This window comes from Pleurodeles waltl, chromosome 8 (assembly GCF_031143425.1).
Source record: "Pleurodeles waltl isolate 20211129_DDA chromosome 8, aPleWal1.hap1.20221129, whole genome shotgun sequence".
Lineage (NCBI taxonomy): Eukaryota > Metazoa > Chordata > Amphibia > Caudata > Salamandridae > Pleurodeles > Pleurodeles waltl.
In genome coordinates, this window is record NC_090447.1 from 816045839 (window position 1) to 816073560 (window position 27722).

At 44.1% G+C, this 27722-nt stretch overlaps 1 protein-coding gene across 1 annotated transcript in view; it reads right to left on the minus strand.

The window, feature by feature from the left end:
• Window positions 1-27361, minus strand: part of UBAC2 (UBA domain containing 2) — a 695090-nt gene extending 667729 nt beyond the window's left edge. Inside the window, exons 1-2 of the mRNA XM_069205081.1 lie at window positions 27178-27361; window positions 5315-5442 (exon numbers count right to left, since the gene is read on the minus strand). Of these exons, the coding sequence (XP_069061182.1) occupies window positions 5315-5442; window positions 27178-27208 (159 nt within the window). The 5' untranslated portion in view covers window positions 27209-27361. The remainder of the gene's footprint in view (window positions 1-5314; window positions 5443-27177) is intronic.
• Between the last annotated feature and the right edge of the window lie 361 nt (window positions 27362-27722).

Below are 27722 nucleotides of genomic sequence, written 5' to 3' on the forward strand. Positions count from 1 at the left end.
TGTACTATGTGTACCCACAGAATGTAAATAAAATGCTACTAGAGGGCCTTCAGCACTGATTGTGCCACCCACTTAAGTAGCCTTCTAACAATGACTAAGGCCTGCCATTGCAGAGTTTGTGTGTTCCATTTTACACTGCCATGTCGACCTGGCAAAATAAGCCTTTTGCCAGGCCCAATCTTTTCATACATATAAGTCACCCCTAAGGTTGGCACTGGACAACCCACATGGCAGGGTGCAATGTATTTAAAAGACAGGACAAGTACTTTTGAGTTTTACATGTCGTAGCAGTGAAAACACCCCAAAGTCATTTTTAACTATAGCAATGCCTATCTCTCCCATAGGATAACATTGGGATTACCTTGTTACATTTTATAAGTGTAATTTCCAATTGTGAAGAGTCCGATTTTCAAGTTTGGTGTCTCTGGAATCACAATCTAAAATCCCAAAACATGGTAAAATTGGATTTTAAAATGGAATTCTGAAAATGCCATTTTTAGAAAAGTTGACATTTTCCTACTTTAGCCATTTGGTGCCTACTGCCCAACTCTGAATACATGTCTGGGTAGGTTCAGCTGGGCTTTGTGCATTCCTTCTAGCCTGCCACCCACAATGGGAGCTTAGGTGTGACTTGAGGGGCCATCCTAGCAGGATGGGAGGGAGGAGCTGGGCCCAGCCTCACTTCCACTTGAATAGGATGTGTCCTGTCCCACACAAAGGGCTGCATACCTCCCTGCAGTGAGTCTAGAGCCAGAGCGGGGAGGGCATGGCCTCTGTACACTTCAAAGGCCTGTCTTTGAAATCTCACCCACTTCAAAGGTGCCACTGTATATAAGAACTGGGCCTCAGGCACCACCAGTTGAGTACACTTCTGGACCTGTGAATACTCTGCCAAGACAAAGGACTGCTGTGCTGCTGAAGGACTGCCACTCTGCTGGACTGCTGCTTTGCTGGACTCCTGCCTTGCTGTACTGCCCTGCTGCCTGCTATTCCCCTGCCTGAGTAAGAAGGACTGGACCTGCATCATTTGAATCTAGAGTGAGTCCTAGGGCTAGCTGGCGGGCCTCCTGACCTGAAGTCTCTGGGACATAAAATACTTTCAAACACCCTGCTTCTGCACCTTGACTCTGCCATCTGCGAGTCTACCCTGCCAAGTGGTGCCACCCAGTCCTGGATCCTTGGAAGTGGGGTTAAAACATTTTGTCAGCGGAACCGATGCATCCTCTGCGAAGCGACTCATCCCCATGCAGAACCGATGCATCCACACGGATGAGCTGTGCACTCTCAAGCAGAACCAATGCATCGCTGTAGACTCGCACAGCGGTGGTTCCGCAAGTGAAGCGCCAAACCCAAGATGTGGGATGCAGCATCGATGCAACGCTTTTCCCAGCACAAGCTCCTCGCATCACCAGTCAACGCCAGCTTTGGTGCCACTGCCAAAACTCCACATCACAGCTTTACTGCTAATCAGGACTGACACATTGCTTCCACTGAGCAACGCATCCTTTACACCGGACTTTGCATCGCATGCCCCATCAACAGGATCCGCGATGATGTAACATGACCTCACACTGCAGCCTCGTCGCATCTCAGAACAGACGCATTAACTCGGCTGAGTGACGTGTCTCAATGCGGATCCACGCAACGCTCAGTGACCAGGATTTAAGGTACTTTAGTTCAGCATGCCTAATTGGGTCCCTGCAGCCGGCCACCTTCCATCGCAGTCTGCCTCAACTTTTGACTTGTTCCTGGTCTAGCATGACCAGATCTTTTCAATAGCACTTCTTGGCACTATTTTTACTTAAAACTAAGAAATTTACTCTCTCCAGCTTTACTTATTGGATTTTGTCGTTTTGGTCTGTTTTATTCATTAAATCTTGTTCTATGTTCCGAACATGGTGTGGAATCTTTTTGTGTGGTGTTTTCACTGTTTGAAGTGTTGCACAAATACTACACACATTTCCTCTAAGATACGCCTGACTGCTCTGTGCCAAGCTACCAGAGGCTGAGCACACGTTAATTTAGGGTTTGCTTGTGCCTTACCCAGTCTAGGATTGAGGCTGCTGCTTGACCAGGGCTCACACTCCAGTCAACCAGTACGACCATTTCTAACATTAAGGTTATGTGGTGGGATGGTCAGGCCTATTTCTGCTGGTCTCAGGTGGTCATGAATAGCTGAACAGTGCTAGAAGGAGCAGGGAACCAAGGTATTTTCAATTTATCAAGTATTATTATTTAGTTATTTTTAAACTGAAAAACTGCTTGAATTCAAGAGGTAAAAGAACACCTCAGTAACTAAAAACAAGGTTGCCAAACAAATACAGAATCCTAGCTCCTACAGCAATCTTCAAAAGCTAAAGACCTGGATTGTGAGTGGCGTCAGTAAGAAAACTGTCCAACTAGGGAGCTGCACTTGAGAATGGCAACAAGCCCAGTATTGGAACTTTTACTGAAATGAACCAGTAAAGTGAATTCCTCTGTATATTAATAGCTTTTGCCTGCAGTTCGTCACTTATCAAATATTCTTCAAATGTGCAAGGAACAGCACCATGCAGTGCCTACTAGGCCATGATATGCAGCTGGGACCTCTATTCTGGGAGCGAAATAGCTGGACTTCCAGGTTGCTATACGTATGCTCTGCAATGTGTACAGGATTCATGTGAAGCCATTGTGAAATAAAAAATAAAAAAGACACCAACCACTGTCCACGTTTGGTGGCAATAAGTAAATACACTACAGCCTTGACTGCCAACAGATTTATAAAAAACAAAATTGTGGCATTTACTTGGGAATGCAGGTTTGGTCTGTGGTTGAAGGCGACTAGATCAGGTAAATCTTTAAGCAAAAAGCAAAATAAATCCTATTAAAATGCTAAACACAGGCATACTAAAGCAAATCTCTAGACTAGTGCATGGGAGGTTACTATGCGAGTAACTGAGTATTTATACTTGTGGTTGTGTGAAAGGTCTTCTGCTCAATCCTGAAGGGTACATATTACAACATTTGCATTTGACAAATTAAGTATTCAAAAATCAGGCATTTTGGATGATATTCAAAAAATCAGGTAAAAAGGGAGACATAGAAACTGCCACTGAATGAACAACAGGGACATTTTCTTTAAGTGTGGCTTTTACACTAAGGACCTGTGTCCTTTTTAGCATATAGAGTTTGCGCAACCTAAGAAACCATAGAAACCAAAGAGTCTATGGTTAACGTGCTTCTTCTGAACTCTTCTGTGAGCCTGTGCTTTCCATGAAGATAAGGAACTGATTCAGATTACAGGTGAAAACATGGAAATAGCATTCTCAAAGCTGTCATTCAAAAACAATTTCAATAATCTGAGAGTTTACAAAAACATATTTTGTATTTATTGCAGGTATGACTGCTTCTTCGTAATCTGGTTCTGAAATATTGTTAGCATTGGGGAACAGTCCTGTATCTTCTGAGACAACAACACTTCACATGCTGAGTCTTTGTAGCCACACTTACAATGACAAAACACCGCAAGATGCCTTGAGAGAGCGTGACAATGATGATTTAAAGATACAAACTGGCAGAAGGTGCCTCATATGACACTGAGCTACTTTTTGGCGCAACAGCCTTATGGCAGGATCATCTCTGAAAGATGGCAAGAGTCGGAGCAGAGTGGATTCAATGTCAGCATCACTGATGGAATGCTGGCAGGACTGAGAAACAATGAGCAACATAGGAGGATCCCCCTGTAAAGGGCCAATCGGGTTCCAAAACGGCCAGGTAAAAAACAGATTTGCCTCCGAAAGGTTGCCAAAGCTGGTTCAGATTCAGACACATCTGAGCAGATATGAAAGACTATAGTGCATGGAATAGCTACATGTGAAAAGGGGATAGAGCTAGTGCATAGTCAGCCAAGACCTAATTACACTCATACATCTGACGACTGACTGCTCTAAGACTACTGCATTACATGGTGAAAAGTATGATGATACTTTTGTGCAAAGTACTTGTGCTACAAACCAGATTTGCCTCTGAAAGGTTGCCAAGGCTGGTTCAGATTCAGACACATCTGAGCAGATATGAAAGACCTAGTAGTACATGGAATAGTTGCATGTGAGGATCACCTATGAAATGCCAGACGCCTGTCCTATCTGAAAAGGGGATAGAGCTGGGGCATAGTCAGTCAAGACCTAATTACACTCATACATCTGACGACTGACTGCTCTAAGACTACTGCATTACATGGTGAAAAGTATGGACATTTTTTAAAGATGGAAAACCCGTACATAAAATATGTTCTTTATTTCTCTCATATTTATGAAAGTAACAGCTTTCATTTAAAAAAAAAAAAAAAAATCTCTAAGGCAATGAGTTTATTTATTCAAGCACCCAAGTTGTTTCAACCCCATTAACAGACTAGGATTTCTTATCTATTGAAGGATCTGACCTTCATATGTAGACCTTGTGCCCTGCTCAAAACCATGGCAGATCACTGGTGACTTGATTCCATACAAAGCGTAGGCAAGAGTTCACATTAAACGTATCCCTGTGTGCAAATGAATTTGCCCTTAAAACATATGCTTCTGTGTTATGATTCGCACCCCAACCTTTGTGTTTCTTTCTCACGCTGCTCAATAATTCTGGCTTTCAATGTTACGGATTTTCATTTCCATTTAAAAACAGACTAACTAAGATTGTGAAATGTGAGTGAAATATGAGAAAGCCATCCACAAAAATGTTAGAAGTATTGTCTCTTATTGACTCATTATGCACAATATATGTGGTTTTTCCTTTAATGCGAATTTCATACCTATTAAGTCTCCAAGAAAAAAAAAACAGGATGTCTGTGGTAGGTGATCCCTTTGAAGTCAATGGAGGTGAATACCATTTTTGTTTGGAGGGAGGGACTATATGTGCAGGCAGGGTGACCTCACTGAAGTCTACAGGAATCATTTGGTGTGTTGGGAAGGTGCGTGAGCATGCCAAATGAGAGTAATTTTAGAGACACAATAATTCTCTTTTCGGTCTGCTTTACAATAAGGAGGAGAACATCAGCAAACACACTAAAGCCGATAAACTCACTTACAAGAGATACTTCAATGTGGTTGTGGTTTTTCTATTTATAAAATATACTGACTATGGCAAAGCACATGACTGGAACAATCTTTGAAACCGAAAGACGGCATGCCTAGATCTCTGACACTAACTGAATCAGGTGGTTGTCTCAACAGGAAACCTTCAACACGGGATCGAAATCAGGCTTCAAAGGGTACACTTAGCACACCAAACTAAGTTTAAGTCGATCCTGGCTACTTTCATTACGTTGCTAAGGAAAATTTACCTGAAAGTCTTCTTTCACTGCTTGTATATTATACTGGAAAAATGATAGATAGTTTTGGAAGAGGAGCACCAATAAAACCGATAAGGCACTTGGGACCAACAAAAGGCTCTTCGACACTGGTGCCTTATCTGCAAAAGAAACATATGTGGTCAGTGTACAAAGTGAGACAGTGAGAGAAATTAATAGGCAGCCATTTAGAATGCATTGCATTTAGAGTTGTAAAAAAAACCTCAGTTAAACGCTAACATCTGAACTTAGAAGCCTATCAACCATATTATTCCAGCACACACAAGTACTTTGCGCAAAAGTATCATCAAAAGTGTGAGTTAAGCAGCATTTCAAAAATTGTCCTTTTGCGCATGTCTATGAGAGAGAGACAGAAACTGACAGATAGCTTCTTGTGTCGCAGTGCATGTTACATACAGGCCAGGCCTGATAGTATACACCTCTAGAAGCACTAACTCTTTTAAATGTATGTATGTGAGATACTCTGGGCCTAGAAAACTACTATTCTGAATGCAATACAAATGCGTGTGTAAGACTGCCATAATAATATAAACCTTGTTTATAGAGCTATTCATGCTAACAAATCAGAGACATTTCCATTCTCTAATGCACACACAAGATTGCTGTATTTGCGAGATAATACTTTATCTGGAAGTCGTAGCACAACGGTACACGATCACCTTGCTATGTACACATTGCTTTTTGGGAGAAATAAAGCTTCTGTGACACTTGCCTACTGTCTATAGCTCCAGTAATGAACCACTGGGCCACTGTCTACTGCTACAGAGCGAATGATGGGAGAGGCTGCTCAGGAAGCCGCCCCTCCTTTCTCCATAGAGAATCACTGCAGGGAAAAGTATAGAGAGATGTGAAGATATTGGAGGGCCGAAATGCATACTATGTTTTATGAGAGGACTTGCTGGAGCGCCAGCATCCGACTGATGGCGGACAGCTCTGAGGAATGCGGGGATGGATATACAACTTGCAATGTTGACCTATTTGTATTAGTGCAGTATTTCCCAAACTGTGGGTCGTGACCAGATTTTTTGGTGGGTCGTGAAAGTCCAAGCAATAAAGAGGACTTTAAATTCTTTCGTTATCTTGTCACATTTGATGTGCTTCAAATCGTGCATTATTTATGTTACCTTGATTCTGAGATCAGAAACGTAGTCTGATGTGCAAACTGCACACCTTGTATTCATCATTTCCGATGCAATTACATGATGTATGGGCCGAATTTGCACTCTGAATAGTGCATATATTGGAATCGGGGTCTAAGACTTTGGTCTCAGCCTCTCAAACGTCGTCACTGTAATAACCCCCCCTCCCTACCCCCCCTCAAGTCACCAACTCTCCATCTCGGGGTATTAACACTGAAACTCGAACTACATCTCCCTATATCTTAAAATTACAATTATGACACAATCAACTGAAATTAGTCTCCAGTTTTGCTTTAACATCTGTAAGAAATATGCTGTGAAACGACTGAACCCATACAGAAGACAAAAAATGTCCTTAACAAATGACACAGGGCAACATGTCACCCTTATGTAGGTTCTACAACGTCTAACCACTTCAAGACACTTATCTTGAGAACAAGAGAGGCAACTCACCCTTCCGTAGCATTCCTCCATTGAAGCTGTCACTTATAGTGGATACCACAGATCACACTGAAGCAACTCCTCCCTGCCTAATAATGTTCTCTTAGAGCCAACACACATACCATGATAATTCAAATTGATGCTACTAACACTGCAAATTTACGAACTTTTTCTGGAATCGGGTCACTCAAAACGTTCCCTAACACACCGAATTACAGCTTATTGAAGAAGACAAAAAGTGACAATACTTCTCTGTGTGCATGTTAGGTGCAAAGAAAGTTGCATTTTTTTCAGCGTTGGTTGGGTCTCTCTCTAACCTTGCTGTACATATATGCTCTCCCCGAGAAGATACCATAGGCCAGGGCTGCTGGAGTCACCTCAGAGCTGGCTAGGAACAGAAAGGGTTCAGGGATAAGGAGCATGCTTGGGGTGGTCAAGCCCCAGCTCCTACCACATTTAGCAAACTGGCAGGTTTTGTTTTCCTTTTGAAATGTACATGTGACACTGCATCATTATATTGGGATGCACTGGCCACCTTAGGTGAATAGAATCTTCAATGTTTCATGCTTTATCAGTCCGGCCCTGCTGCTGACATGCCTCATGATGAGCTTTTGCTACTCTTAGGAGTACTCACCCTTTTTCCGCAAGCACAAACAGAACTTGTGGTATGAAGGTACAGAGTGTGGGGAAAATGGGCAATCTCCAACGTAGTAGATGGATTGGTTTATTCTGAGGTGGTCTGTAGAAAACAGTTCCTCCACTGCAGTGAACTGACCCCTCATCTTCCATGTGTTACAATGGAAGTGCACCATCTCCAGACAATCACAACTGCAAGCCAATCAAAAGCTGACTTGCATCAACGAGTCTGATCAACAAAGAGGAAGAGCCAAGCCCCTCTCTGAATACTCTTAATTTATCTTTTTAAGTATGACATTGACTCCAACAGACAGCTAAAGCTAACTTCACTCAGACCTAAGCAGGGTGAAAGGAATAAACACCCAGCTAACAGAGCACAGAGGGTAGAAAAAGAAAATAGATTGAGAAAAGTAAAAGGGGGCACATGGTGGAGGGAAAGTTTTAGGAGGAAAAGATGGTGAAAAGGCAAGCATGATACTTGACTCACAGAAGTTGCTGCTAACTTCGTGGTGTCTTCTGTACTCTCACCCTGATCTTCTCCATTCCTTTATCGCCCGAAGATTTTTTAAGTCTTCTTCTGCTTTGAGAACCTCATGAAGTCTCTTCTGTTGCTGTGTTCCTGTAGCCTGTGCAGTGCTTCCACTGTCTATACTCCTACACTTTGTTTTGTGCTTCTGCAGTCCAAGCTACAGAAGTATCTCCTGTAGTTTCAGTTGTACTTCTTGCAACCTTTGGCATTCTCTTGCTGTCTGAACCCTACATCTTCAGAAGTATCGTCAGTTGCTACATTCCTATAAGACTGTGCAGTGATCCTTCAGTCTTTCCTGTGATCAATGTGTCTGCTGAAATCTTTGATGTTCTCACAATGGTTCTGCTGTGCTTGCTTCCACAGCCTATGTAGTGTCTAGACAGTTTTTGCTGCAGTATCTTGTGCTTCATTAGTCTGTACTCCAGGAGTCTCCTGCAGTCTTTATCCCAGGAATCTCTGTTGGGCTCCTAAACTCAAAGACGTCCTCCAGCAGCCTTTGCTACACTACTGCAATCTGTATTTTATCAGTCTCTCCTGTCTTCCAGGAGTCTCAGTTGTGTTACCTTCCTGCAGTCTCTGCTGCTGGCTAGCCATCAGTGCCGTGGGCTAGCATTATCAAATGTATTCCTACAGTATCTCTTAACGCTACTTGCTTCTGTTTTGCTCCTGCACTGCCCCTGGATGTGCTCCGTTTTTGCATTCCCTAACTGTGCCCCGCAGCCTCTGTAATAAAAACACTCCATAGGGAGACTAACACAAGGACTGCCATCAACAGCTGCTGTGGTAAAAGGGCTAAGCACCTCTCTGTACAATCCTTTTTTACTTTTTGGTTTGACATGAGTTCTGCCAGACAAGTCAAGTGGTCTCCTGAAAATCATAAGCTTTGTAAGCAAATAATGGTCAAACTCCGTTTTGAATGCCTTAAAGTTAACACTGTTTAGAAACTTCTCCCTCAACACTATCCTTGTCTGTTATCTGCGTGAGAAGTCTTCAGTGTTTATGAAAGACATGCTCAATTTTACAAAGAGCCAATGTAGGAGGCCGGCCTGTCTTATAGTGGGTACCAGAAGTACTTACACCTTGTGCAGGTCCAGTTATCCCTTATTAGTAGAGTAGTAGTGTTCGAGCAGCTTAGGCTGATAGAGGTAGCTATAGCAGAGCAGCCAAGGCTGAACTAGGAGACATGCAAAGCTCCTAGTATACCACTTATATCATATAGGTACTATATCATAAGAAAGACAATATTCAGTGTTACCAAAAATAAAGGTACTTTATTTTAGTGACAATGTGTCAAAAATATCTCAGAGGATATACTCCCTTAGGAGGTAAGTAAAATACACAAAATATACACAACAGACCAAATCAGGTAAGTAAAACAGTCAGAAAGTAGTGCAAACACTGTAGGATACAGCTAAAAATCACCATCTTCCCAGCTTTCAGGAACAGGCAGACTTGATTCAGAAAACCACAATTTTCAACACAATTTATGCATTTTACTGGGACATACTCCATTTTCACTATTGTTTGTGGTTTCAGCCTCCTTCCAGTTAGTCATTTGTGTAGATCCTTCAAGGTTTTCCTATAGAAAGTAGCAGCTAACATAAAATAAATATTGAAAATGAGGTAAAAAAAAAAAAAGCCATTTCTGTCCACGTTTTCTTCTATAACTTTTTCCAGCTATGGCAGATTTTTGAAAGCAATATATTGTTATGTCTGCTGGACTCTTCTGGGTGCGGGTATATATAGGGCTTGTAGGTTCATAAAAAATCCTAGGTACCCAGAGCCAATAAATGAGCTGCACTTTGCAATGGGTTTTTATTGTATACAAGGTATACAGCAATTCATTTGGTGAAATATAAAAAGTGAAAAATAGATATCAAGGACACCTTTGTATTTCCAAAATGGGCACAAGCTAAGATGTTGAGAAACAGTGGTTATTTGCACATACCTGAATTCCGGGGTCCTCATACTAGCATCTGAATTACAGGGCATTTCTCAAATAGACTTGTTTTTTACACTGTCTACATTTGGAAGGAAAATATGTAGAGAAAGACAAGGGGCAATAACACTTGTTCTTCTATTCTGTGTTCCCCCAATTCTCCCGATAAAAATGGTACCTCACTTGTGTGGGTAGGCCTATCCCCGCGACAGGAAACGCAACATGGACACATCACATTTTTACATTGAAATCTGACGTGTTTTTGGAAAGTGCCTAGCTGTGGATTTTGTTCTCTAGCTCAGCCGGCACCTAGGTAAACTTATTAAACCTGTGCATTTTTTAAATCTAGGGGAATCCAGGACGGGGTGATTTGTGGGGCTCTCACCAGGTTCTGTTACCCAGAATCCTTTGCAAACCTCAAAATTTGGCAAAAACAAAATAAAACACTTTTTCCTCAGATTTCCGTGCTGAAAAGTTCAGGAATCTGAGAGTAGCCACAAACTTCCTTCCACCCAGCATTCCTCCAAGTCTCCCGATAAAAATGGTACCTCACTTGTGTGGGTACTCCTGTGCCCGCGACAGGAAATGCCCCAAAACACAATGTGGACACATCACATTTTCCAAAAGAAAACTGACCTGTTTTTTGCAAACTGCCTAGCTGTGGATTTGGCCTTTAGCTCAACCAGCACCTATGGAAACCTAGCAAACCTGTGCATTTTTTAAAACTAGACACCCAGGGGACTTTAGAATGGGGTGACTTGTGGGGCTCTCACCATGTTCTGTTACCCAGAATTCTTTGTAAACCTCAAAATTTGGCAAACAAACACTTTTTCCTCAGATTCCGGTGCTGTAAAGTTCTAGAATCGGAGAGGAGCCACAAACTTCCTTCCACCCAGAATTCCCCTAAGTCTCCCAATAAAAATGGTACCTCACTTGTGTGGGTAGGCCTAGTGCCTGCAACAGGAAATGCTCCAAAACACAATGTGGACACATCACATTTTCCCAAAGAAAACTTACTTGTTTTTTTGCAAAGTACCTAGCTGTGGATTTTGGCCTCTAGCTCAGCAGGCACCTTGGGAAACCTATCAAACCTGTGTCTTTTTGAAAACTGGACACCTAAGGCAATTCAGAATGGGGTGACTTGTGGGGCTCCCACCAGGTTCTGTTACCCAGAATCCTTTGCAAACCTCAAAATTTGGCAAAAAAATACCAAAAAAATAAAACTTTTCCCTCAAATGTCGGTGCTGCAAAGTTCAGGAATCTGAGAGGAGCCACAAACTTCCTTCCACCCAGTATTCCTCCAAGTCTCCCGATAAAAATGGTACCTCACTTGTGTGGGTAGGCCTAGTGCCCGCAACAGGAAATGCCCCAAAACACAACGTGGACACATCACATTTTCCCAAAGAATACGGACTTGTTTTTTGTAAAGTGCCTAGCTGTGGACTTTGGCCTCTAGCTCAGCCGACACCTAGGGAAACCTAGCAAACCTATACATTTTGGAAAACTAGACATCTAGCGGAATTCAGAATGAGGTGACTTGTGGGGCTCTGGAATCTGAGAGGAGCCACAAATTTCAGTGTTTATGAAAGACATGCTCAATTTTACAAAGAGCCAATGTAGGAGGCTGGCCTGTCTTATAGTGGGTACCAGAGGTACTTACACCTTGTGCCAGGTCCAGTTATCCCTTATTGGTAAAGTAGTAGTGTTCTAGCAGCTTAGGCTGATAGAGGTAGCTATTGCAGAGCAGCCAAGGCTGAACTAGAAGATATGCAAAGCTCCTACTATACCACTTATATCATATAGGTACTATATCATAAGAAAGACAATATTAGGGATCCAGATAAATTAATTCAGTAGCAGAATAGAAATAAAATTGTATAATGTAACCTAGGTAATAGTTTATTTGTGGCTACTTTGGCAAGATGAAAAAAAATCTCAAGAAAGGGACATCACCAACAAGACAGCAAAGTAGCTGTGTCTGAGCGGAGCTTCAGCTAAGCCAGACTTGATCCTGATATAATCCTGGACCCCCTAGATGCTCCGTACTTAACCTCCTGTTAGTGGATATCATATTAAGTACCGAGATGCTGTGTGACGACATGGCGGGTTGATGAGATCTATAACGTCTTCGGTAAATCGGGACTGCCTCGCGGAAGAGGCGATCCCGCTCTGCTGCCCGTGTGACCCAATGGAAGCTGAGAAGGGGATGCCAGAACAGACACTTGGGGCCTGGGCACTCCTGCGGCTCCCCCACCCCCTTACCTCCACCTCGCACACCGGGAGTGCTGCAGTCCAGGGTGCAGATCATGGCTGGTACGGCAGGCTGAATCCGGTAGCAGCGGCCTGCATGTCGAGACTGGAGCCTGGGAATCCCGGCCTCCAGCGCTGCTGTTGTGATGGGGCAGCGGTGAGGGGCTGATAGCCAAAGAGTGAGGAGGACGATAGCTCTTGGCTGTGGGTGCTGTGTGCGGCAGCCAGCCCTATGGGTGTGTCTCTGGGCCCGTTGCCTTCCTCAAGAGGTCGAAGAGGTGAAACCCACTGTCAGACGACATGGGTGGTTGTAAAGAGACTATGCGGACCGAAACCTGGGGCTGTGTCAGAGCAGTGGATTGGCATCCCATCCCCAGAGGTCATGGTGAGCCCTAGGGAGTTTTGATTGAGACTGGGCCGCAGGGGAAAACACAAACCTTGAGTGCGGCCCGACCAGGAGATTGAAGCCGCTGCCCCGCAACTCTTGCAATGGTGGCCCTCTTGTCCCCCTCCTCTGCAGGAGACTTGCGGAGTTGGAGAGGCAGTGGCTGCTGATCCCGCAAGGGGCCCCTGGGAGAACCACGGCCTGATTCCAGGAAGAGAATAGAGTGGCCCAACCCACCTGACACTTGATGAGGCCTGACTGGGCCATGGGGCCTAGAAATTGAAAGACGATGTAGACCCTGGCCCGCCAGGTGGTATATGTGCTGTTCTTAGTCAGGAGACAACCACCCCCTCCCACCCCATCCCAAGGGAGCGACAGTGAAACTGGATACCAGGAAGGAGCCCAGGGGCCACTGGGTGGCTCTTAAAGTTGTGAGACGGGCTATGACTGGGGGTTAAGGCCTCTGTCCCCGCCCCCTTGCTCAACTTTAAAAGCTACTCATCCTGGCACCTAAAGGAGAATGCTCAGGGGACCAGCTGGGTGGGACCTGCGGTCACCTACCAGCTTGCGTTATGGCGGGGAGGGATGAGGTGATAGCCCCTTCATATTAGGAGTTAGTCCAAACAAGGCCTTGGTATTCTTACTGAAGACTGTGAATGAGACCCTCCTGTGTCGTGTCGGTCTATCTGACACAGCAATTCATTTGGGTGAATACTATCAGTCTACCTCAGACCAGTTTAGTCACCTTCTCTGTGCCGTCCACCCTATACAGGTGCACTGGCGAAGGATAAGGACTCAAAACAAACCCGCCAAAGAAAGATAGACCAACACACTAGACAGGTCGAAGTCCCTCTAGAGGAGGCAGAGGCTGTGCCCCCCACAATACTGCACTCTTGGCAGCGATCCATCAAGCTAGAGTGACCTTGGAAACTATAATTGACAAGGTGGGCACAGAAGTCTCCCTGTTAAGACAAGATCTCTGGAAGGTCATAGACAGAGTCACGGTGACAGAGGATCTCATTTCGGAGCTGGAAGATGCCGCACATACCAAGGGAAAGGGCTTGACCGAAGTTCAGGCATTGCTAAAGAATTACTCTGGAGGACTGATGATGCTGAAAACCACACAAGGGGCAACAATCCCAGGTTTGTGGGTTTCATATACGGAGTGGAGGGTGCAAATGTCCCTGCCTTCCTGGAGCAATGGATTCAGGTTACCTTCACCTCTAGCAACTTCTCAATCTGTTTTGTCGTTGAACAGGCACACAGAGCGCTCGCTTCCAGGCCGGTACCGGGTGTCCCTACACAAGCAATCATTGCACGCTTTGTGAATTTTCATGATCGGGTATGATACTTAGAGAAGTCTGCCAACTGAGGACACTTAAGCATAACTCCTCCACTATCATGCTGTTCCCTGAATACTCCAGAGAGGTACAAATGCAGAGACGTTCTTTTGATGCAGTCAAGGCGAAACTCAGAACACACCTCCGGTATATGCTGCTTTTTCCTACCAAACTAAAAGTGATCTTCCAAGAAAAAACTAATTTCTTTTAAAGTCCGGAGGAGGCCTAGAAGTGGGTTGAAGATAGGCTGCCCCCTGCTCCACACGGACACCCTCTCAGGGGTCAACGAGTTGGACTGACATGGGGCCCAGGCCCAAGCTTTGAAACGCAGATGCCAGACCAGAACGAGAGAAGGGAGATCCAAATCAAAGGACAGATCAGACAGAGAAGCAGTGGTTCGTGAGAAATCCTCAGACTCCGAGTGGCCCAAGCGGTGAGTGGATGTGAGTAAGGTCTCTCAGCTCACCACAACCCATTGATACATAAGTTATTTGGATTGAGGAAAGGGTGGGCTACAGACATATCTGGCATGGTCCTGTGACATATTGGTGTCTGCCTGCTAGGTGAATGAATGCGTGCGGGAGTGGGGGGGAGGAGGAGAAATTGGCTGTTTTATCTGTGCTACAGTTGTTGGAGTTTATTTTTTATTTCATGAGAAATGAGGTTGGAGCCATTAATCTGAGGCACAATACAGCACTTTGGGCTGGGAGGTACACATATCCCCTGACAATGACATGATGCACCTTTCTGAGTTAAATCTACTGAGTCACTCAGTGATTACATGAAACGTCAATGGCCTAGACAATACAAGCAAGAGGTCTGGTTGCTGCCTATATCAAGCAACACAAACCAGATGTAGCATTCTTGCAGGAGACCCATCTGAGGGGTACCCAAAGTCACTTCTTGGCACGAGGGACATACACTACACTGGCACATGAATGTTTCACCTCGGGCTCCCGAGTTTTGGCAATCTTGATCCAAAAATCACCCCTGTTCCAGGTCCAGAGATCATGGGTGGATCCCAATGCAATGTATGTAGTGGTTTAGGGCTTCTGGAGTAAAATGGATGTTACACTTGTAAGTGTGGATGAACACCCTCGCCTTCAACAACCAACCCTGGACAAAGTGATGGGAATATTGCTAGAAACAGACATTTCATATCCTCGGGGGAGATTTTAATGCCACTTTGTCCCCTAACATGGACAAATCCGGCACCACTACTGTCACCCACAAAGAGACACCATTGGCCAGTTTTGCCTCTACACATGGCTAACTGACCTATGGCTTTGTCACCACCCGATGTCTAGAGAATATTCTTACCACCCAGGGATGCATACAGTATTTTTGAGATTAGACTATATATTTACTCCAGCAGGTGAGGTGGAGGTGATCCAGCGGGTGAAATACCTAGCTAGGGGGCTGTCTGATGCTGCCCGGCTCTAGATCACCATGGGACAGAAGCAGGCCCTGGGAAGGTGGAGTGGGATGGAAGCTGAACACCTGGGAACTTCAAGATGAGAAGGGGGCGCGCAAGCTCCAAGTAGACTCTCATCTTTACTTAAAAAAAAAAAAAAAAGACTCTGTGGCTTCTACAGTGGTGCTATAGGAGGTGTAAAAGACCCTGCTGAGGGACAGGGCTTAGAATATTATAGCCTTAAAAAAATAAATTAAAAAAAAGGGCTACAAAAGAAATGGAGATGTTGGAGCGGAGAGTAATGTGGGCAGACTGTGCACATGCTGCCTCACCAGCCCCTCTGATGATGAGAAATGTAGAGGATCTATGAGTTGAATACCAAGCACTGGTACATAATGAGGCAAGTACTCCAGTCTTGGCCGCGCAACACCACTTCTATGATACCGGAGACAAAGCAGGAAAGTTACTAGCATGGCTGGGTTGTTGGGAAATAGAGGCCGGATGGGGGCACCAAATAGTGGGGAAAGATGGCAACATCTATGCAACAGACAAAGAAATAGCAGGCGCTTTTGCAAACTTCTACGAGACTCTATAAAGGGACCGCCCGCTGACAACACAGTCCGAAACTGAAGACTATCTCAATGCAGCCCCAGTCCCAATCCTTTCAGCAGATGACTCATTGGTGTTATTTTCCCCACTTATTTATAAAGATCAATCTGGCTTTATGCCTAGGCGCTCAACCTGGTGTAACCTTCGTAGACTCCACAACTGGTTAGCAGAGATCCAGACTCATCCTGACCCCCATTGGTTCATTTCTCTAGATATCGAAAAGGCGTTTGATGCTGTTCACTGGCCCTTTATGGTGGAAACACTGAAGAGGTTCAGTTTTGGTCCCCAAGTCCTGCGGTGGGTAGCAGTGTTTTACCATGCTCCTGTGGCGGCGGTACAGGTTAATGGTGTGCTCTCAGTGGACTTTCCCAAATGGAGGGGAACCCAACAGGACTGCCTCGTCACCCCACTTGTTCGCTTTGGTACTGGAACCATTGGCTTGTGTGGTCCGGGCCTACCTGATTATCAAGGGCTTTCTCGCCGCCAGATAACTGATTGCCGAGAAAAGGGCCTCGCTATAAGCAGATGACATCCTTTTGTTTCTTACCCACCTGGAAGAGTTGATCCCTGCGACATTCTAAGCTTTTGACAGATATGGTGCCCACTCAGGTTACACCATAAACTGGGATAAATTGGTTATTTTTCCTGCTGGCGGCAACCTGGATCTGTCGGTTCTCCCTGGGAGACTGCACAGAGATGAAGATGGAATCCAGTACTGGGAATTCATGCCACTGAAGCCCCAGAGAGATGCCTGGAGAAGAACCTCATAAAGGTACTGATGGCATTCCATGACAATGCAGAGCATAGGAAGGAGCTGCACTTGACTATATTGGAAAGGGTGGCTATGTTTAAGATGATAATCCTCCTAAAGTTCTTGTATGCCCTACAGAATGTATAATGTGAAATCCCCAATGTGATATTCGCTAAAATAGACAATGAACTTAGGAAATTGTTATGGAACAATTAACATCCCAGGATAGCCTTCACAAAATTACAACGTAATAATACATAATGGTATTGCTCTTCCTGATATCTGAGCCTACTATTGGGCGTCCACATATTTGTTATTAATGACTCGAGCTCTTCACTCGGAGATCATCCTCCGTATTCACTTGAAAAAACTTCTCTATGGGGGGGGGAAGGGACAGGACAATTTCTACCAGCAACTTCCGTAGTGTTTGAGGCGTGGCTCAAAACAAACAAACGTATAGAGTGGGCATGCAGAATTACTCGAGAGACCCCATTATGGCTGGAGGTGAACTTCAAAGAAATGGGTAAACTTAGGGGTTTCAACACGTGGGACCTTAATAGTATTTCCAAAGTGGGGGACCTAATTGAGGATGAGGGCCTTGTGTCCTTTCAATCCCTTCGGAGGGACTATTACAACATGACACACAAGGCTACAAATATTTCTAACATAGCCATGCATGGAGGGCTGAAGGCATCAACAGATCTGCCTGAATATGCACCCCTAGAAAGAAGGCTCCTAGTGGAGGAGTTGACTGAAAAAGCAGTTTCTTCCATCCATAATACTATTAATAACAATGTACCTGACTCTCTGAAGAAACTGCAGGCCAAACGGCAATCAGAGCACTGATGCACCTGGAAGAGGTTGCCATCAAGTCCAGACCAAGACTTATCCAATACAACATTCTTGATCGTGTTTATTTGAATTGAGTACGATTACATAGAATGGGGAGGGCGGTGTCCCTGGAATGTCTGAGGTGAGGTGGACCGATTGGGAACTTCTTACATACACTGTGGACTTGTTCAACCATACAGTCCCACTGGCAACAGATAATAGATGAGCTTGGTAAACTGGTGGTGGCAACACTAACCCCTTCTTGGCATACATAATGATATGAATATTCAAAGGGCAAAGTTACTGTTCCGTAATCTGGGTTCAGTGGTGGCGAAGAGAGATGTGGCAAGACATTGGGGGCCATCCTGTCGACCATCCCTGTCAGAATGGAGGGCAGGGATGGATTTATAAATAACTGCAGAAGAAAAATTACCTACAGAACCAGAGAATGCACCTGCAAATGTAAAAAAAATTGTGGAGTGGGTGAATTGAATACAATGACCTGGAAGTGCTGGAAGAAGAGTCTAATACCCCATCCGTTAACGCCTAATGTAATGTTTGATCACACTAACCATGCACACCTGCTACCTATTGTGTAGCTCAATTCTTTTAGTTCACAGTCGATGACATCTTTTTTATCATTGACGCATTTATGCCCGCCTGTATGGATTCTCTGTATGCCATGGGCGCATGTTGGTGCCCATTGGTATTGTTCTTTTCAAAACCAAATAATATTACTTAAAAATAAAAAAAACTCCAGAAGACTGGATGGTTGCTGGACACAATGATCCTACCCTTCTATTTTCTCAGTTAACATGTTTTAGCCTCTAGAGATAACCCCTAAGGGTCAGTGACTAAAAGATCCCTACTTATTGCTATACCGAGTTATTGTGAACTATTCATGCATGCACATATAAGTGGACAAACAAAAAACACGTAACTGATACCTGTTTGTATCATTTACAGGGATTTCACTATTCTAATTTAATATGTGCCACACGTGAGCAAGAGAGGGAACATACCCCTGTAGATACACATTTGTCAAGGAAAAATATGTTTTCAGGAGTAAAGGAATGGACAAAAAGGAGGGATGGTGGCCATTTAAGTAAGGCATTTGTAATTTCCCCAGCTGGAACAGTTAGAGGCTTATTTTGCTTGAGCACAACACAGAGTGGGGACAACAAATGAGTCCTGGGGACAGCAAATTGCACCAGGCCAAAATCAAAACATTTCTCTGCAAAAGTCACAATTCAGCACAATGACAGCTTCCAGATCTATCCAAGGGTGACCTCCTCATTCTTGGCCATTACAGACACTCCCTCCTACAGATCACTGATTTCATCTGTGTTAGCCTATTCAGTTAAAGCAAAGGAAAACAAGACTACAACATTGTTGCATTCAGCATACAAGATGACTTCAGGATCACTCAGGTAAGTTGCTGGCAGTAAAGTTTATTATTCTAATGTAGAAGAACATGGAGCCCAAAACGAGCGCACCTCAAACTACGGACGCCCAGCGAGAAATTAACTCACCAACGCCCAAGGCTGTGCAGGAATCAACAGTCCACATTCAAAGGATAACAGATACATACTAGGCACAGGGGTGCCACAAAGAAACATAGAATACAAACATAACATTCCCCAAGCAGAACACTACTTACGCAGCATCAAAGAAAGGTGGAACAGCGATCTCGAGAAACAAGCTTGCTCTAACATAATACTAAGTACCTACCATGAACAACACCTTCCCCCTTTTGTGAACAAAACATTTTAGGGCTCCAATACTATAATACAGAGTTAACTAACAATAAACTATAGTTCATGGAACATAGTAATCCTTGAACTTAGCAGGCATGCTTGAAATGTGTGACACTCTTCCAGAGGCGGTAAAAGCTTAATGACCCTCTTGGTGCTGGCCGATCTCCACAGGCATTGAATCTTCAGTAGTGTTACCAGGGTCACCAGGAACAGAAACATTGTCAGGGTCACGGAAAACAGAGAAAAAAAAATTGATCTCCAAAATCCTAATTAAACATCAAAAAACTCATTACTGGACACTTGACCAGAACCCCTCACAGAATTAATTTTCCTAGCTTGATCACCTGCAACTTTAATTTCATATCTTCTGCTCCACCACCCTTTATTTTGCGAATCAACACAACCTTTAGACACTTTCTCCACAAGTTCAGGTTTGGAAAATTTAGATTTGCCTTTCTTCGTCCTCGTAGGAACCATGACCAAAACCCAATCACCAATGTTTAACTCTATGGTTTTGACATTATGGGGGTCATTCCGACCCTGGCGGTTGTCTACCGCCAGGGCCGGGGACCGCGGATGCACCGCCAACAGGCTGGCGGTGCATCCATGGGCATTCTGACCGCGGCGGTACAGCCGTGGTCAGAAACGGGAAACCGGCGGTGTCCCGCCGGTTTCCCGCTGCCCTAGGGAATCCTCCATGGCGGCGCTGCAGGCAGCGCTGCCATGGGGATTCCGACCCCCTTACCGCCAGCCTGGTTCTGGCGGTTTTGACCGCCAGAACCTGGCTGGCGGTAACGGGTGTCGTGGGGCCCCTGGGGGCCCCTGCAGTGCCCATGCCATTGGCATGGGCACTGCAGGGCCCCACCAAGATTTTCAGTGTCTGCCAAGCAGACACTGAAAATCGCGACAGGTGCAACTGCACCCGTCGCACCCCTTCCACTCCGCCGGCTCCATTCGGAGCCGGCATCCTCATGGAAGGGGGTTTCCCGCTGGGCTGGCGGGCGGCCTTCTGGCGGTCGCCCGCCAGCCCAGCGGGAAACTCAGAATTACTGCGGCGGTCTTCTGACCGCGCAGCGGTATTCTGATGGCGGGACTTTGGCGGGCGGCCTCCGCCGCCCGCCAAAGTCAGAATGACCCCCTATGTTTCTTATCAAAGAGTTATTTTATATGGGTTTGACTAGATTTCACTCTATCAGGCACAGCACTCAAATTAACAGGATTTGTCTTATTCAATTCACTGATCCAATCAAGACACACTGAACATCTAGGAAATCTTTTGTGTAACAAAACAAATGGGCACACACCTGTGGTGCTATGAGGCGTCACTGAATAGGACCAAACCTTTTCATTAAGAAAATACTCCACCTCTAGCTCATTAGTTAATGCAGTCATTCTGAAATGTGTTCATATACTCCACAAGGCCATTTGAGGAAAGAGAGCAAAGGGCCACTTTGACATGTAGAATCTGAAATTCAGCAACAAAGTTTTTCATGAGACTGGACATAAAACGAATCCCATTACCAGTCACACTCTTCCTGGGTGACCCCTCTATGACAACAATTCTCTGCAAAAACTTGATGATGGAATCAGTGTTGGGAAATGACGGGAAGTCAAAATAAACCCATTTCGGAAAAATAATCTACAAGCACCATAATGTACCTTTGGGAATTGTGTAACAATTTGAAGAGCCATGAAAAATCTAAGGCAACCTTGTGCCATGCTTCTTCAGGAAATGGTAGTTGGTGAAGAGGAGACTCATGCACCTTCCAGTGCGTGTCTAAAACCAAATATGTGGTACATTCACCACTGAACTTTGCAACCTGGGACTCCATAGCTGGCCATCAGTAAAACTGTTTAAGATCCTTACTGGTGCTGCTAACACCCAAATGACCTTTATGGGCTTCCTTAATGAGAGAATTTCTGAGTGACATTGGTGGCACACAAACATCAGTCCTCAATAACACACCATCTACCAGAGAGAGGTCCTCAGGCACTTGTACATAAGATCTTAGTTAGGCTTCAATATTCCTCTCTCTAGGCCACCCATTCAATATGCAGGTGCAAACAGGTTGCAGAACTGGATTGTGCGTAGTATCTTCTAACCAAACCTTGTGCGTGATTGTGCCTGAATTACCAAGAATGTCATCCACTAATGAACAAGACACTCCTCCTCACGGACGCAGTCCATGACCTCATCTGTCACAGGTAATCTAAGCAAGCAGTCCACCCGTACATTCTTCCCACCAGGAATGTAAAGTGAAGTCAAACTCCTGCTATTTGGACAGCAACTTGGCAAGGTGTGCAGACACCTCCCCAGGCCCATTTCCTTTGAGTAAATGCAACAATGGTTTATGATCTGTACAGCTGTCAAAATGTGTACACTAAATTAAAGACTTAAAACTCTCTACCACCCAACAACATGCCAATGCCTCAAACGTACTATAATGTGATCGAGTAGTGCTGAGACCACGAGGCAAAAGCAATGGCATATTCCTTGTCCTAGACGAATTGGGCGAACACAGCCCCCAGTCCAATCTGGCTGGTGTCAACTGTAATAGCACATCTTCTGCCAGTCACAAAAGGAGATAATGTAGTTGCAGAGATTACAAGTTTTTTTTAACCATTTGGAAAGCCTTTTGAACCTTATCTGACCAAATGTACTTGACTCTTTTAAGTAGATTTCTCAAAGGCTAAACAATGTATGCATGTCCCTTGACAAAACGTGAGTAGTACTCACTTAAGCCCAGGAAGGAACAGAGGACATCCTTGTCCCTGGATGGTTAAGCTTCCTCAATAGCTTTTATAAGGGAAAAATTTGGAGAAATCCCACTGAGACCCATGGAATACCCAAATAATCAAACTGTTGTGTCAGAAACCTACACTGTCAGTGCGAAGTGTGAAACCTCGAAAAAACTATGGACAAAATATGGTTGTGGTCAACCAGCGTCTTTGCAAAAATAAGAACATCATCTTGAAAGGCCTTCACACCAACAACACCCACCACGATGGTGTCTATCAATCTTTGAAAGACACTGGCTGCAGATGCTAACCCAAAGGGTAACCTGGAAAATGTATACACCCCGAAAGAGGTAACAAAGGTGGTGAGTGCTTGGGAGGTATCATCCATAGGCATCCGATCGTAAGCAACTTGAGGTCAAATAAAGAAAATAACTTTGACTCAATAGTGTTGGCCAGTAAGTCTTGTACTCTGGGGAGTGGGTGGCAATCAACCACAATGTTTTTATTCAAAATATAGTCTGATGTCACTTTCCTTCTTGCAGACAATAACTATTGGACTGACCCACACAGCGGAATCAGCATTATTGGTTATATCATTTTCAAAACTTTGCTCCAGAAGATTCTTCAACTCAGGTCTCACACTCAACAGCACCAGTAGGACTTTGTGAGTGGCCGCCACAACATTCTTTTTTAACTTGATAGTATATACGTAGTCTTTAATGCAACCAATTTTGTCATTAAAAATTTCCAAGAAGGATTTGATAATCTCATCAGAAGTATGTTGATCATTTAATTGAACCAGAGAAATAGACATGTTAGACTTTTTTACTGGTGGGGGCCGCACCAGGAACAAGCACAAGTCCTAGACTGGCCATGTCTTGCCACCCTACAATGTGCCTACCTTTGACTACAACATAAACCTTGGTCAAGGTTTTCCTACCCAAACATGTTACATACTCTTCAAAGTAGCCTACAGTGTCAGTATCATGTTCACCATATGCCTTGGGGTGAACATCCAGTGCATTCAAACTCACACATGCACTCCAGTGCGAGTTGAATAATCAGGGATGTGGGATTCCTATCGCTCCACGCCTGGGGCATATTGTCTGGGGTCAAGGGCAACAAGTTTTCATGTTTATTTTGTTCTTGGGACAAGTAGGTCCAAATCCCTGCAGCACAAACCCTTCGGCGGAAGTTTACAGGGAATGGAATTGTCCGCAGTTTAGGTAATATGTGCGTCCTTATGTTAATGCTGTTGGAACTTGTATTCATGGTTCATTAATGAAAAGCCTTCATTAGTAGGGTAAGCGCTGTAAATAAATGTTTTAAGGTCACACTGCACTACTGACAGTGGTTCCAGTTAAAAAAAAAAGTTTCCACCATGTTTGAAAAGTTTAACAATATGATACTAAGTATAATGCTCTCAGAATGCTCTTTGATTAGATGCAAATGTTTGCAGAAGCTTGAAAGCAAGAGTGATGATTCTTTGCTTTCTACATAAAATGTTCAGAAAAAAATGCAAGTAGAAAAAAAACATTTCGCTACTATGACATTTTAGGTGCTAATTATTTGAAGAGTCATTTAGTAAAATGCCAGTATTTCAAACAAATATTCCTAATGGAAAATAAGGGTAACCATTTTCAACAGGATTATGGGAAGCATAAAATTGTAAAGCACTGGCAAAGCCAACCGATTTGACACGTTTTTGTGAGTCTTTTGGTTTCGTCAATGTGTGTCTTGATTTGACATGGTTTTTGTACGACTTTATTGTTGTGGGAACTGCCAGCCCCTCACCATTGTAACAAATACTGGCAAAAAGGAAAAAAAAAGTTTCTGGTCTCAAAAAGCATACAGTGTCACCATCAGCGTAACAAAGGCCCCACAGCTCCCCTCCAGACCCGCCCCCACAGCACCTGCAACTGCCCTGAGTGAGTCTGGAGGACAGGGGGCCTCCAGTTTCGTTACACCACTGATTGTCACAGTAGTTCCTAGCACTGAACAAAACTGCTTTGTGTGCCAATGTGCTCCTTGTGGAAGAGCAGAATGCGGTCACTCAAAGCCAGCCATAGATAAAGAGAAGTATGATAGAGACAAAGGCCCAGATTTACAAGAATCTGGCACATCAATAATGATGGACCAGATTTTGTGCGCCCCCCACCGCCACCTAACAACACCATGGGTGAGCCGTATTTACAATACGGCACACCATGGCACAAGATAGACCAATAGCGTCAATATTTTTGATGGTATTGTGGCGCTTTGCTGCACTAGCATCAAAGTGCAAGGAGGCCCATTGAGCTCTGAGCAGGCGTTAAAAATGGTGCAATGAAATCCTGTAGATTTCATTATGCCATTTTTGTGGGCCGTCCAACACCAGAACGCCCCCCTTGCATACATTATGCCTGATGCAGGCATAATGTGGCGCAAGAGGTCGCAAACTGGCGAAATGCATGCATTGCATCACACTGTAAATATAACGCTGCAATTTTTGCCTCGTTGAGCCACATTAGCGTCAGAAAAATTACGCTAATGTGGCGCACGGAGGCGCCACAGCCTTGTAAATCTGGCCCAAAAAGTCTTTGTTAATGCCAGACCTAATTAGGGAACCAATTCTCAAAGAAAGTCACAAAGGTGCACCCATGGTATATGTCTTTGAATTAGAGGCTTTCATGAATTCACAAGAACTTAATGAACAGACCAGGAAATCGTACTCCTAGAAAATATTTGTGAACTGTATTTTCACACAAGCAAATATGTATTTGTAGATTTGCTCATTTGAAAATCTATTGAGTGTTTACAAGTTCACTTTTCCTCCAACCAATTTTTTCCCAACCCAGGAAGAACTTCGACTTTCGCATTATGGGAAAAGATTAGAGAAGAGCTCTTGAAAATCCTAAAAACATGCAAGTTAGTAGGTTTGCATACTCAAAGGCATTCCAGCCCTGGAACTGTTGCTTACTGCTTCCCTCAGCCCCAGTAGCTAGATCTGCGGATAGGTGGCAAAACAAGGAAATTGCCTTAGTAGGGATTGAAATTGAAAGTATTCAAGCCCTACTATAGAAGTAGCTCTGGCTTAATCAGACAGGCTATTATCAGAGCTCTTACATAATGAGACTGCTGCCATAATTTGTCACTGCACTACATGGCACTAAAGGAACAAGTAGATTTTTTTCACAGGATTTAAAAGGCAACCTGCCCCATGGACAAGTAGATATTTTAATAAATTCTACACCCCTGATAATGCATCAGAAATTATTCTTATGGGTGCCTCTGAGTCATACATCATATCAAGAGTGAGGGCACTACCCAAAATTAGCTGAGAGACAGGGCCTTCAACTCTACCAACCATCACATAATCCACTTCAAGATTCAAAACAAGATTTGAGAAATCCAACATACTGTCGTATATCAGACACCTCAATACGGTGCACTTTCATCAAATTCTTACCCATCTTACATACACTGTAAAAGTTCCCGAGTTGTTTGCATTCAGTGCAATGCTTACTAAATGCAGGACATTGGGCAAAATTATTTAAATGCGACCTGGAACCACACCTGTAACAAAAATGGTTAGAATTATGATACATGGTTCTACAATTCTTGTCCTTCAAGCGAACTGCATGTTCATGTTCTAAAATTCCCACAGCATTCACAAATGCTTATGAATGTATGGTGCTCTCCTGAGCACTCATATGAGTAGACACAATAGAACATTCAAACTCTTTGCCAAATCAAGTACTTCATCTGATGAAACATCCCTGGAGCTAATGAGCCTTTCCGGTATCTCCTTAGAATTACAGCTGTATAAAAATGTATCCCGTAGATAAGTGTCAAGGGATGCATCAAAATTGTAAGTTGCAGCCTGCAACTTCAAAGCAGAGGTAAATTCCTCTAGTGATCATCAGGCGACTGTTTCTTTTTAACTAAATTGAGCTTGTCCAGTAATACACTGGGTTCTTCCACAAACTGCCGTTTCAGCCTGGTAGGAGGTGCAGGAAACTCATCCCAATCACCAGATTCATCAGAAGGGGCCACAGTAAACATCGGAAAAGATACAAAAAAGTTAAACGCTTCGCATTGGTAAAACCATTTATCTATTTGAGACGGCCTCTATGATACTAACCATACCAAGTCAGCCTCTGCCGTGCAAATAAGGGCAGGATGAGAGGGTTTCGGGTTCTACCTTGAGAGGAACTTTATTTTTAGGGACGAGCGCACAAGCACTCAGGCCTGTTGTAATCTCTCTGTGGGCTTTTAACCACACCCACTACCGCTATTCATTCTTTGTTGTGCTTCTCTTAAATGCTTCATTTGTATTTGTGCATTTTGTGAAACGTCCCTTCTTTGTGTGCTGAGTTCTCTTCCAGGTAATTTAACTAAGTGAACATTTTTGTTGGCCATCACACTATGTCACGCTTTCTCCTGTTACAGCGTGTGACTGACCCTCCTCCGGTTTCGGTTTGCCTTACATCCCAGCCGCGATCCTTTCGAGACAGTCACATAGGGAGACAATAACTCTCCTGCTCAAGGCATCCGTAGCGCTTTGAAGTGATTTGCTGATGTCAACTGTTTTACTTTTCATTTTCAATTTATGTGGCAAGAACAGTCCATTTAGGAATTTACAACGCTAATAGCGCTAACTCGAGAAAACGCGAGACCCATTGTATTGGAAATGCTTGTTATATTTGGCACAAGAGTGCAAAGAAAGTTGAATAAAGGAATCAACTTAACCTCTTAGGAGATATAAACACTTTGCACACGGCAACCTTGATCAGCAGCAGGTGCAATCAAGGACTACATCTACAACAGTCTACGAATATTGTATTGTAGCATTTATTTTGCGCTTTCCTACCTCCCCGTGAAAGCCTTCATTGCACTTTATGTAACGTACAAAATTACAGTCAATAAGGAAGGGACATGTCAGATCTGAAGGACAATACAAGGAAACGGACGAGGGAAGGGAGAAAAACTACATGGATAATAATTCCGTGAGAATGCTGCACACATATAAAAACAGGTCAGTAAGACGACGCAAAGGACTGGAGGAAGAAATGCAGATCGGTGGTTGGTACTCACACAGACCGCTAGAGCCGGTACTTGTCAACATACTTCTGCTGATTGAAGGAGTGTTCTCGTTCTCTGGCACTTCATAAAAACTCGTGCACCCTAAACGTACATTAAAACTCTTGGCAGTCGCATTGATATTGCTTTTTAAAACTCCCCATTAGAATGAAAGTTACAGGTCAAAGGCTGACGTCTAAGGTGGCCTGTAGGGGCCAAAAATCTGGCAGTCGAAAGACGTTTAGGAAAGCTCAAATGAGGCGTGAATGCGGTGAATTAGGCAGCAGCGACACCTGGCGGGCACTGTTGATCATCAGCGCAATTTAAAATGAATTGGACAAAAGCCACGTGTTTGTGTTGTTACTTTGAAAATAAGGCGTTCGCGTGTCATTATCCTTTAACTCCTTCGCTGCCAGGCCTTTTCCCCTCCTGTGCCTAGCCTTTTTCTGGCTAGTTGGCGCAATTCGCGCTTAGGCCCCTATAACTTTTTATCCACATAAGCTACACACGTCAAATTTGCGTCATTTTCCCCCAACATCCTAAGAATTATAGGGGTACCC